Source organism: Nycticebus coucang, chromosome 4 (assembly GCF_027406575.1).
Source record: "Nycticebus coucang isolate mNycCou1 chromosome 4, mNycCou1.pri, whole genome shotgun sequence".
Lineage (NCBI taxonomy): Eukaryota > Metazoa > Chordata > Mammalia > Primates > Lorisidae > Nycticebus > Nycticebus coucang.
This window is the reverse complement of record NC_069783.1, coordinates 114,682,049-114,695,460: the sequence shown is the minus strand read 5'-3', so window position 1 is coordinate 114,695,460 and position 13,412 is coordinate 114,682,049. Positions and strand designations below refer to the sequence as shown.

General features: G+C 44.0%; 1 protein-coding gene across 4 annotated transcripts in view; it reads right to left on the bottom strand.

Moving 5' to 3' along the window:
* Nucleotides 1–754: 754 nt before the first annotated feature.
* IFT81 (intraflagellar transport 81) overlaps nt 755–13,412 on the bottom strand; it is a 142,135-nt gene continuing 129,477 nt past the window's right edge. For 2 of the 4 annotated variants that reach the window (XM_053587250.1, XM_053587251.1), the window contains exons 20-21: nt 12,940–13,051; nt 755–1,030 (exon numbers count right to left, since the gene is read on the bottom strand). In XM_053587250.1, the coding sequence (XP_053443225.1) occupies nt 1,005–1,030; nt 12,940–13,051 (138 nt within the window). In that variant the 3' untranslated portion in view covers nt 755–1,004. Of the gene's footprint in view, nt 1,031–7,158; nt 7,226–12,939; nt 13,052–13,412 lie in introns of all 4 variants that reach the window. The other 2 variants (XR_008379424.1, XM_053587252.1) reach the window with 2 other exon arrangements.

Genomic DNA, 13,412 nt, shown 5'->3' with positions numbered 1-13,412 from the left:
TTTCTTTCACCTGATCTTCCTGCACCGCCCAGAGCATGTCCTGATTTGGAGACAGACACACGACACGCATTGTAAGGTCCTTTCCTGTGTCTCACATGCTGCAGTTCCAGAGGTACAAGACAACAAACTGTTCCTTCTCTCAGCTGCTTTCCATGTCAAACTGTGGTAGAGCCATGGCCTCTTGTCTGGCCTTGGAGCTTATCATTTAAATCTTCTCAGGTGGGTCCAATGGGCATGGGTGGGGGAAGGGTGGAGTATAAGAAAGCTGAGGCTTGACTGGGGACGTTTGCAAACACTAGACGTTTCTCTTTCATGACTCATTAGAGGAAAGCAGTCCTCCCTCTTCCTGGAATGCAGCAAACCCACAGCCAACTCCTACCCCGACCCAATCTCCAAAATAAAACAACCCACACCTAGAGTTTTGTCCTCAGAAATCAGATTTCTTCCAGAGACCTAACATAGCAACTTAGGGAGAAGAATATTTTAAGGCCACAAAAGGGGATTCTCTGACCTGAGGAGAGAGAGGGGGCATACAGTCACGGCACATGTGACTTTAAGGTGGCTTTTTTCCATAAGTGCCTGCACACCCTTCTGTTTCCCTAACCTTTCTACTTAGTAGCTTCCTAATATAAAACCTGGGATAGACAACCTTTGGACCATTCCAGCAAGGTTGGATTTCATTGGTACATAAAAGAGTTCTAGGAAAAAATAGGTTGATGCAGATGAAAAGGAAGGAACATAAAACAGAAGACAACATTTATTAGAGATGTATTTGCCATGCGTACAATGTGCTAGGAACTTTTCACATGTTGTCTCATTACATCCAAAGGACAAGTCTATCTGGTAGGTATCATTATTGTTACTATTTTTCCAGATACTGAAAGCTGATTTTCAGAGAGGGTAAGCCATTTGCTGAAGTCACACAATTATAAATCACTGTTCAATAAACATTGTTGGGAATGGAAGATTATTTGTATGGAGAAGAATTAGCCTGGATCCATTCTTTACACCATGAAATGCAATAAATTTCCTATGGGAAAGAGAGTTAAACATTAGCAATTAAAAGAAGCAACAAAAGCATATAGATGTGGAGGGCAGATAAACTCAGTAATTCAGATATAGAAACATTTTAAATCTGCACAATAAAATGTTATAAAACAGAGAGAATATACATATGGAGTCTTAAAATACACTACATGTTTCCTGAAGAATATTTTAATGCTAGGAATCCGTGATTCTATGACTCTGTAGAAGCACTCAAAGAGCAACACATTCAAAGATTTTGGGGGGGGGCAGGGGGTAGAGTATCACTATGTCACCCTCAGTAGAGTGCTGTTGCGTCACAGCTCATGGCAAGCAACCTCAAACTCTTGGGCTTAAGGGATTCTCTTGCCTCAGCCTCCCAAGTAACTGGGACTACAGGCACCCACCACAATGCCTGGCTATTTTGTTGTTGTTGTATGTAGTTGTCATTGTTGTTTAGCTGGCCTGGGCTGGGTTTAAACCCGCCAGCCCTGGTGCATGTGGCTGGCACCCTAACCACTGAGCACAGGTGCGGAGCCACATTCGAAGATTTTGGCTGTAGCAAATATCTTCTTGGCTGGTCCTTGGACCAGTTTAATTTCCTGATCCCAGGAGAATGAGTTCAAAGAGCACAGAAAGAACTACTGTTCAACCAATAATATTTTATTTCTAAATGGTGGGTATATGGATGTTTAATATTATTGTACTTTTTCTGTACCTGAAATGTATGTTAATAAAGAGGGAGAATATGAAACCCCTATATATTCAATAATGTTAATGAATTTGTTTGTTGTTGCACCATTAAACCAAATAGTTATGTTTTAGAAGGGCTGGGCCTACTTCCCACCGTGATTAGGGGAGATAGATTCTGAGTCCCATTGAAGCATAGCCCTCTCCAGGGTGGGGAACTGACAGCTGTTTCATTCATAGCACATGGAGCTGAAAAAGAGGCAAAGCAGAGTTACAGCCACTGAAAACTGCACCCTCCTCTGCCACCAGAATGTAGTGATCTGAACTGGAATTCTGCCAGGACAGTGGGATTAACTTCTCAAGTGCTGGCCAAAAAGGGCCCCGGGATTTTTATTTTTATTCATTTTCCATTACAACTACACGGCAACGCAAACAAGTCCCACAACAATGTGAGCCACCAAGAGTTATTTTCCTTTGCTGGGTGCCTTCTCAATACAGCACATCTTGCTGACTTCATTTTATAGAAGTTTTAAAATTGAAACTTTGATTGCTTACTTCCCCACCAATGATAATTGGAGAAAAGCATTATGATTACCCAATTAAAGCAGTATGCTTTAAAAGGGAAATAAAATAAGATGTACACATGGAGTCTGTTGTACCCAGGAATAATAATTTAATGAGAAGTCAGTAGAAATCCAAGAAAAGATAAGTTTAGCTCCCTTAGTCCCCTAAGATCAGGGGCCCAAAAGCACAGAGATTGGACAAAATCTGACTCCAGGCAACTGAATGTCAATTAAAAAGTGTCAGGTGGGGAGGGAAGGAAACAGGCTTAGTACTTTAGAGCCAAACTCAGGCTAACGATAATCCTTAGAAGGATTTTCTACACGTGACAGAGTAGGTGTGATTTGTTCTGTTCTTCCAGCTATATGGATCAATGTTATCACAGTGTTCAAAACATCACCTTTTAGAAATTGTCCAGAAACAAATTCAGAGTACTGTCACTACCAGGCAATGACTGTATGATCTTAGGGAAGCTACTTAACCTGTGTCTCTACTATCTCATTTGTCAAAAGTAGATGATAGAATCTACCTCATGTAGTTTTCGTGTAGGTTACACAAGAGAATGTGCACGTGAGGTGCCTAGCATATGCCTGGTAGAAGCAGTAAGGGGTCGTCACACACATCTTTATCAGCCTTAGACTGATCTTAAGGCCCAGCCTTCCTAAAACAAACCATCTAGTTTAATCTCATAATGACAAACACAATCTTTAACATTACTGAGAATAAAGAGATTGCATATCTTTCCTCTTTTTTTAGTAAGATATATTTCAGACATAGAAAAAAGCACAATAATATTACAATAAATACCTAAATACCCACCGTTTAGAAAAAATTGGTGTACATTATCGGTACAATAGGAGTTCCTCGTGTGTTCTGTGAACTCTCCAGTGGTAACCTCTGCCTGAACTTGGAGCTTGTCATTCTCTTGCATATTTCTATAGTTTTACTACAGCTATACAGATCCATAGACAATTTGCCAACTGTATTGTTTTACATTTTTCAAATTTGCCCAAACCTCACCAATTCTGTACATATCCAGCATCTTGCTCTTTTTACTCACCATTTTGGGGTAGGTTTATTCGCAGAGACACATGTAGGTAGCTCTAGTGACATGCTTTCTGTTGCTTTATAGTCACAAATATATTTAAAATAAACAGGTAAAACAACACATAAAAAGCTGAAATTCTCACTGTTCCTTCTCTCTGTTTGTCTCCATTTAAGTAGGTTAGAACTAGGTTTCCCAGATAAAAACAAAGGTAAAATTTTACTTTTTCTTTGATCCCCAAAATATTTACTTTAGCTGTTTGTTTTTTCCCCCTGCTTCCAAAATTAATGAGACTTCTTTTAGGGCTGCTAAATTTTACATTAGAGGTGCCTCTAAATGGCCTGTTTATACCATGGAGAATTTGCCCTCCTGTGAGGGCACCCTCCCGCTCCCCGACTTTGAAGGCTGCCCCTATCTTAAAGACAGGGGACGCTACTCTGCCACATGTCTGGCATTGCAGGTGTAATGGTGGATGACCATTTCTCAATTGTCAGATTTTTGATAGAGCCTTAATATTAAAAAAGAATCAAACAAAACCTGCAGGTCAGCAGGAATTTTTCACACACCCAACTTTCTCTCCCATTTCCCATTAGTAGTATTGCAGTTCTCTTAAAGACAGACGGTGTGAATGCCCAGATTATCTGCTTATCAACTCTCCTTTTGGTCCTTCCTCTGAGATACCTCAACCATTCCAAAACTTTAGTTTGCAGGAGAGTTACTGTATGGGGCTATCATTTCTACTAAACCACATATATTGTACTTTGTTGGCAATCTAAGGGACTTTCAAGAGTTTTGTGTTGTTCGTTTTTGAGATGAGGTCTTGCTATATTGCCCATGGTAGTTCAAACTCCTGGGCTCAAGTAATTCTTCCAAGTGGCTTCAACTGCAGACACAAGCCATTGTGTCCACATAATTTTTTTTTTTTTTTTTTTGTAGAGACAGAGTTTCACTTTATTGCCCTCGGTAGAGTGCCGTGGTGTCACACAGCTCACAGCAACCTCCAACCACTGGGCTTAGGCGATTCTCCTGCCTCAGCCTCCCGAGTAGCTGGGACTACAGGCGCTCGCCACAACGCTCGGCTATTTTTTTGTTGCAGTTTGGCGGGGGCCGGGTTTGAACCCGCCACCCTCGGTATATGGGGCCGGCGCCCTGCTCACTGAGCCACAGGTGCCGCCCTGTCCACATAATTTAAAAAATGTTTTTAGAGACAAGGTTCATTGTCTCTAAAATTTTAGTTAATTTTCACCTTAGTCATCATGTGTGATATAATTCCTTTGGAGTAAGGGTTTAATAAATGCTAGTTATTACTATTATTATTGGAGAGGTGAAATGGATAGCTGATCTGCAAAAATATTACAACAAAATCAGTTTGGGGTATGATGGAAAATAGCCATTGTGTGTGAAGATGATGTTTTGGGTCTTCCATATAATGTGTTCTGGGTGAACCAGGAGGCCTGGTGAGTTTGGTCAGGGGAGCCTGCCAAGACACCCATGTGGGTTACACCTACACTGCAGACAGGCTTGCATCCCAAGATTTATGGTTTTTTGAGACAGAGTCTTGCTTTACTGCCCTGGCTAGGAGTGCAGTGGCAGCATTATAGCTCACTGCAAACTCAAACTCCTGGTCACAAGCGATCCTTCTGCCTCAGCCCAAGTAGCTGGGATTACAGGTGCTCATCACCATGCTCAGCTAATTTTTCTATTTATTTTTATTTTTTGCAGTTTTTGACCAGGGCCAGGTTTGAACCTGCCACCTCCAGTATATGAGGCCGGCACCCTACTCCTTGAGCCACAGGCACCGCCCTAATTTTTCTATTTTTTGTAGAGACAGGGTCTCACTCTTGCACAGGCTGATCTTGAACTCCTGACCTCAAGTGATCTTCCTGCCTCAGCTTCCCAAAGTACTAGGATTATAAGTATGAACCACTGTACCTGGCCTTAACCATTTTTAAATATACAGTATAGTACATTAATTTATGCATATTGTTGTGCAACAGATCTCTAGACCTTTTCATCTTACAAAAGTGAAATGGTATATCCATTGAATAACTTGCCTTTTTCCTATCCCTCCAAGCCCTGGGAATCACCATTCTACTTTGCTTCTAAGAGTCTGACTACATATTCATAGTAGTATCATACTGATACCTCATGTAAGTGGAATCACGCAGTACTGTACTTGTCTTTTTGTTATTTCATTTAGCAAAATATCCTTAAGGTTCAACCATATTGTATCATATGATAGGATTTCTTTCACTAAGGGTAAATAGTATTCACCTCTTAGCTATTGTGAATAGTTCTGCAATGAACACAAGAGTGCATGTATCTCTTTGATATATTGATTTCATTTCCTCTGGCTATATACTCAGTAGTGAGATTGCTGGATCATATGGTAATCCTATTTTTAACTTTCTTTTGTTGTTGTTGAGACAGAGTCTCACTTTTTCACCCTCGGTAGAGTGCTATAGCATCATAGCTCACAGCAACTTCAAACTCCTGGGCTCAAGTGATTCTCTTGCCTCAGCCTCCCAAATAGCTGAGACTATAGGCACCCACCACAACGCCCAGCTATTTTTAGAGACGAGGTGTCACTCTGGCTCAGCCTTGTCTTGAACATGTGAGCTCAGGCAATCACCCACTTCAGCCTCCCAAGTGCTGGGATTATAGGCATGAGCCACCTTAACTTTTTTTTTAAGAGATGGAGTCTCACTTTGTTGCCCAGGCTGGAGTGCAGTGGCATCACCATACCTCCCTGACACCTTGAAACCCTGGGTTCAAGTAACTGGGACAACAGGCATGAGTTATTATGCCTGGCTAATTTCTTAATTTTTGTAGACATAGGGTCTTGCTGTGTTGTTCAGGCTGTCTTGAACTCTTGGCCTCAGTGATCCTCCCTCCTCAGCCTCCCAAAGTTCTGAGATTATAGGTGTGAGCCACTATGCCTGGTTTATTTTTAATTTTTGAGGAACCTCCATATTATTTTACATTCCCACCAACAGTGGTGCCCTCATCCTTTGTTACACTGTCTTGTCTTGCCCCTAAGTTTTTTTTTGTTTTTGTTGTTTGTTTGTTTTTTTGAGACAGAGTTTCACTTCGTTGCCCTGGGTAGAGTGCCATGGCATTATAGGTCACACTCCTCACTCTTGCCCCTAAGTTTTACACCCACCTCCACCCCCCCAATTTGGCAAGCCCACCTTTCACTTTTACTCTTCATCCTGTGATACAATTGTAGCTACACCAGGCACTTTGGGCTCTGGCAGCTCCACCCTTGTCCAGACCCCTAGGTAAGCCCTCCAAGGGTGATTCCAGATGAAGCAGGCCTCAGGCGCAGGATCCAAGTTCTCAGTGACTAAACTGTCTCAGATTCCATACCAGACTTTTTCTCTTTCTAAAACTGCAAAGCATTGCCACTTGTTTCTTATTTTCCTCTTCTTTCTTCTAAGGAGGGATATATAGCTGTCAGATGGAGTCTGCCGTCCTCATTCTGTCATTCTGTTCTTGAGTCCACTGAAGAGGATAAAACTGGTTCTCAGAGGTCCAAATTCCCAGAATCTAAATTGTATAAACTTTTCAGTTCTCTTGCTCCTCCAGGTTATCTATGGCTCTAAGGCTGAATAGCACTGACCTCTTAAAGGGCAAGGCCCAGAGGCATGCACAATTCCATTCCCAAGTGCTTGCTCAGATCTTCCCTTTACACGCCTTAGACCAGAAAGTTAAAGTCTATTTCTTTTCTGTATAGTCTCCCTGCCAACAAGCTTACTGCTGATCCTGAGCTTACTGCTGGTCCTGAGAATTGTGCATCATCATCTAACCAGGGGCAGTCAGGCACCTGCAGCTCTCACCTGTGCTTGTCTCATTCTGCTTTAGCCAGAGATTTGCTCTTGTTAGCATCCAGAGGTCCACCTTAGGCTTGTGGGGAAGGAGACACAAAGACGTTTAAACACTATTCTTGCGCACTGGAATCTTACCTTCTAGTTTCAGTGATGGATAGAGTTGAAGACAAAGGAGAAAGAAAAGGTTCTTAAAATTATGGTCTACTTCTCAGCCCAAGAATTCTTGAGCCAAGTACTTATTGAGGCTGTTTGCTGGAAACATGGGCAGGCTGAAACCTCTATCAATTAACTAACCTTGAATCAGCCTTAGAAAAATGAAGTGTCATCCCTAAAGGGGGCTCTAATGAACCTAATTTACCTCTGTGGATCCTAAGGATTTACCAAAAAGACATCCAGATAGAGAACTGGGAATAGAGAAAGATAATGGTATCTTACTCCATAGGTAATAATACATTTATTGGGTCTTTTTTGCTCTTAATCTTTCCCCATGTGTTTATTCTATACACATTCTGGCAGATTAATTTTTTTTTTTGAGACAGAGCCTCAAGCTGTCACCCTGGGTAGAGTGCCATGGGATCACAGCTCACAGCAACCTTCAACTCCTGGGCTCAAGCGAGTGTCCTGCCTCCGCTTCCCAAATAGCTGGGACTACAGGTGCCGGCCACAACGCCTGGCTATTTATTTATGTTTTTGGCTGCAGCCGTCATTGTTGTTTGGCGGGCCTGGTTTGGATTTGAACCCGCCAGCTCAGGTGTATGTGGCTGGCACCTTAGCTGCTTGAGCCACAGGCGCTGAGCCAAAAGTAATTTTTTTTTTTTTTGAGACAGAGCCTTACTCTGTCACCCTGGGTAGAGTACCATGGTGTCATGATAACTCACAGCAACTTCAAACTCCTGAGCTCTCTTGCCTCAGTTTTTCTATTTTTCGTAGAGACAGGGTCTTGCTCTTGGTCAAGCTGATCTTAAATTCCTGAGCTCAAGCAATCTACCCACCTCAGCCTCCTAGAGTGCTAAGATTACAGGTGTGAGCTACCACACCTGGCCTATTTTTTTAATAGCGTTTTTTTTTTTTTTTTTAGAGACAGAGTCTCACCTTTGTCGCCCTCGGTAGAGTACTGTGGTGTCACAGCTCACAGCAACCTCCAGCTCTTGTGCTTAGTGATTCTCTTGCCTCAGCCTCCTGAGTAGCTGGGATTACAGGTGCCCACCACAATGCCCGGCTATTTTTTTGTTGCAGTTTGGCCGGGGCTGGGTTTGAACCCGCCACCCTCGGCATATGGGGCCGGCACCCTACTCACTGAGCCACAGGTGCCACCCTGCCCAGCTATTTTTTGTTGCGGTTTGGCTGGGGTTGGGTTTAAACTTGCTACCCCCGGTATATGGTGCCTGCGCCCTACTCACTGAGCCACAGGCACCGTCCTTTGTAAATAGCTTTTATTACAGAAATCTTCAAATGTAACAATTGTAGAGAAAAATAGTACAATAATTTCCTATTTGCAATTATCTGGCTTCAACAATTATAAACATTTCTTCATTTTACATCATTTTTCATGGCCTATAACTGTGCTTCCTAAGCTTCAACCTTCCCTGTTCATATTTGTTTCATGATTTTTCCTGTATCAAAAAAAATTTTTGTGGGGCGGCGCCTGTGGCTCAGTCAGTAAGGCACCGGCCCCATATACTGAGGGTGGCGGGTTCAAACCCGGCCCTGGCTGAACTGCAACTAAAAAATAGCCGGGCGTTGTGGCAGGCGCCTGTAGTCCCAGCTACTTGGGAGGCTGAGGCAAGAGAATCGCTTAGGCTCAGGAGTTGGAGGTTGCTGTGAGCTGTGTGATGCCACGGCACTCTACCGAGGGCCATAAAGTGAGACTCCGTCTCTACAAAAAAAAAAAAATTTGTAACAGCTGTTATTTTAGATTTTTCTATCAATAGATATTTTTAACCTTGAATAAATATATTTTAAAAGAAAATACCATTTCATTGCCATAAAAAGAAAATGAGGATCACTTGCTATATATAGAAAATTGTAAAAATAAATACAAGAAAAATAAAATACAATGAAAACATTATTAAATACTGTCACACACTGTTGGATACTAGCTTCTGCTCATTTTGTTAAAAGAAAATTTTCCCCATGATCGCATTAATGTACACAGCTATGACTTAATAAAAATAAAAAATAAAAAAATAAAGTGTACCATGTAAAAAAAAAAAGAAAATTTTTTTAGCAAATATTAGCAATGTTAAAAACTGTGCCAGGGGCGGCGCCTGTGGCTCAGTCGGTAAGGCGCCGGCCCCATATACCGAGGGTGGCGGGTTCAAGCCTGGCCCCGGCCAAACTGCAACAAAAAAATAGCCAGGCGTTGTGGCAGGCGCCTGTAGTCCCAGCTACTTGGGAGGCTGAGACAAGAGAATCGCTTAAGCCCAGGAGTTGGAGGTTGCTGTGAGCTGTGTGAGGCCACGGCACTCTACTGAGGGCCATAAAGTGAGACTCTGTCTCTACAAAAAAAAAACTGAGGGCGGCGCCTGTGGCTCAGTCCGTAAGGCGCCGGCCCCATATACCGAGGGTGGAGGGTTCAAACCCGGCCCCGGCCAAACTGCAACCAAAAAATAGCCGGGCGTTGTGGCGGGCGCCTGTAGTCCCAGCTGCTTGGGAGGCTGAGGCAGGAGAATCGCTTGAGCCCAGGAGTTGGAGGTTGCTGTGAGCTGTGTGAGGCCACGGCACTCTACCCAGGGCCATAAAGTGAGACTGTGTCTCTACAAAAAAAAAAAAAAAAAAAACAAAAAACTGTGCCAGTACCAAATTGAGACTTTTTCCCCAACTTAATCAGAAGTATTGAGAGAGTTTAAATAAGAGTATTGTTTCCTTTACATAAATTTGATGAGGTTTTTTTTTTTTGTTGGTTTTTGTTTTGAGACAGAGTCTCACTATGTTGCCCTCAGAGTGCCTGTGGCATCACAGCTCACAGCAACTTCAAACTCTTGCGCTTAAGCCATTCTCTTGCCTTAGCCTCCCAAGTAGCTGGGACTACAGATGCCTGCCACAACACCTGGCTATTTTTTTGTTGCAGTTGATTAGCTGGCCCAGGCTGGGTTCAACCTGCCACCCTTGGTGTATGTGGCTGGCACTGTAACCATTGTGCTACGGGCACTGAGCCTTTTTCTTTTTTTTTTTTGAGGTTCTGTGAGCTATGATGTCATGGAACTCTACCCTCCATGACATCTTAGCTCACAGCAACCTCAAATTCCCAGGCTCAAGACTCAAGTAGCTGGGACTACCAGTCCCTGCCACGGCACCTGGCTACTTTTTCTATTTTTAGTAGAGATGGGGTTTCACTCTTGCTCAGGCTGGCCTTGAACTCCTGAGTTCAGGCGATCCCCCAGCCTCAGCCTCCCAGAGTGCTAGAATTACAGGTGTGAGCCCCTGCACCCAATTTGTTGTTACTTTAACACCTTGCTCCTGTACCTCTGAAAGTCACCCATTAGTGATGGGAGTTTGGGAAAACTCTATTGATCCCATTCTCTCTCCCAACTCTCGTTTCTGGTTCATACCGGTGACATCTGTTTTGTCCCTCAACTTGGCTAAGCTGTAACCTCCAGTTTTTCCATCAAACACTGATTAATTGTTGCTATGTAGGTATTTTATATTAATAGATGTGATTATCTTTCATAATCAATTGACTTTAAGTTAATGTGTTTATTCTAGAGGAGCTGGGTGGGCCTGATCCAATCAGGTGAATGACAGCAAGAACAGAGCTGATGCTTCTCTGAAGAAATTTTGCTATGAACAGCAGCTTCAGTTCCTCCCCGAGAGCTTCCAGTCTGCCCTTCCACAGCCTGTCATAAGGATTTAGGATTCTCCTAACTGGCCCCCACAATCACATAAGCCAGTTCTTTGCAATAAATCTCTTACTATATACCTCCTACTTGTTCTTCCATGTCTCTGGTAGATCCCTGCCTGATGCAGTACCCTATGCTTGTGTTCTGCAGCAGTTGGAATGATCTGGCAATTCCTAAATGTGCTGGCTGCATTTCCTCATCTGTGGTTTTGCTTGTTCCTTAACTGCTGCAGAAATGTTTGCTTCCATGAGGCCACTGTTCAAGTCTTCTTGCCTTTCGGGTCCACGTGGAGTAGCTGTCTCAATCAAGCCTTCCTGGCTGCCTTGTAAGCTCCTCTCTGAATTCAAATAGTGTTGTGGGTAACCACTTACTTAGCCTTCAGCCCACTTTTATCCTTTGGACCCCTTAAACGTTAGAATGATGGCTTCTCCATCTTTATTCTAATTGCTGTTCTACCAGGACAACATACTCACATGTTTGTTGATGACACCACTGAAGTTCTACCAGTATAAGCATTTTCAGAGGGCCGTCTTTAGCTTTCTCATGCATTTCATAATTTCTTTTTTTTTGTAGAGACAGAGTCTCACTTTATGGCCCTCGGTAGAGTGCCGTGGCCTCACACAGCTCACAGCAACCTCCAACTCCTGAGCCTAAGCGATTCTCTTGCCTCAGCCTCCCAAGTAGCTGGGACTACAGGCACCCGCTGCAATACCCGGCTATTTTTTGGTTGCAGTTTGGCTGGGGCCGGGTTTGAACCCGCCACCCTCGGTATATGGGGCCGGCGCCCTACCAACTGAGCCACAGGCGCCGCCCATCATTTCATAATTTCTGTCCCATCACAAGCACCAACATTTTCATGGTGTGGAAGAACCCCCACCCCCACCCCAGTGAGCTGGGACATGCAACATGCTAGAGTAACAGAAGGGGGCCTTTTGAAATGGGACTCATTCTGTCAGCATTGTTCTTCTGTTTAAAAAAAATATGAGGCTGGGCATGATGGTTCATGCCTGTAATCCTAGCAGTTGGCGGCCAAGGGAGGAGGACTGCTTGAGCTCAGGAGTTTGAAACCAGCCTGAGCAAGAGCAAGACCTTGTCACTACCAAAAATAGAAAAGTTGGCCCAGCATTGTGGCCAGCATCTGTAGTTGCAGCTAGGAGACTGTGGCAAGGGGATTGCTTGAGCCTAGGAGTTTGAGGTTGCTGTAAGCTAGGGTGATACCATGGCACTCTAGCCTGAATGACAGAATGAGATTCTGTTGAAAGAAAGAAAGAAAGAGGCTCAGTGCCCATAGCGCAGTGGTTACGGTGCCAGCCACATACACTGAAGTTGGCAGGTTTGAACCCAGCCCAGGCCAGCTAACCAACAATGACAACTGTAACAAAAAACAGCCAGGCATTGTGGCAGGTGCCTGTAGTCCCAGCTACTTGGGAGGCTGAGGCAAAAGAATTGCTTAAGCCCAAGAGTTTGAGGTTGCTGTGAGCTGTGATGCCATGGCACTCTACCCAGGGTGACAAAGTGAGACTCTGTCTCAAAAAGAAAAAGAAAGAAAGAAAAAGAAAGGAGGGAGGGAGAGAGAGAAGGAAGTAAGGGAAGAAAGAGAGAGGACCCATAATAGGGACTAGAACTGAAGACATTATCTTGGTGTAAAAACGTACAGTAGGGTGGTGCCTGTGGCTTAGTGGGTAGGGCGCTGGCCCCATATACTGAAGGTGGCAGGTTCAAACCCGGCCCCAGCCAAACTGCAACAAAAAAACAGCTGGGTGTTGTGGCGGGCACCTGTAGTCCCAGCTACTTGGGAAGCTGAGGCAAGATAATCGCCTAAGCCCAGGAGTTGGAGGTTGCTATCAGCTGTGATGCCACGGCACTCTACCAAGGGCGACAAAGTGAGACTCTGTCTCTACAAAAAACAACAACAAAAAAAAACATACAGTAGGCTAGGGGAAGGTCTTACTGTCCAGTCTTGAAGGCAGACTTCCACCTTCTCCATTTCCCCAACCTGCAGGGACGTGAAGTTCTCTTTGCTTCCATTCAGGGAAAGCCTGATAGAAATGAATGTCCAACATCTGGAGCAAATATGAAAGAGAAAGAAAAATTCTAAGAGTGTGTGCGTATGTGTGTGGGGAGGTTAATTTGGCTTAGGAGAAGGCATAGAAGGAAGAGTCCCGAGTTCTCCAATGACAGGCGCAACCTGATGTGAAGCCCAGCAAGCAGGCATTAGGTGGTCCTGGAGCAGCAGGCAGGTAGGCAGGGTGACTTCAGTGTGGGAGCCCCACCCAAGGGGAACTCCATCTGATAGGTAGCTGGAAAAGAAGTGAGGGTGTGATTTCCTCTGGACCCTGAGGATACACAGTGACTAACCAGCTCAGCACTGGGTTGCACCTTCTGCCCTTCTGATGCTCCAGGCAGAAGATGGGGATTACACAA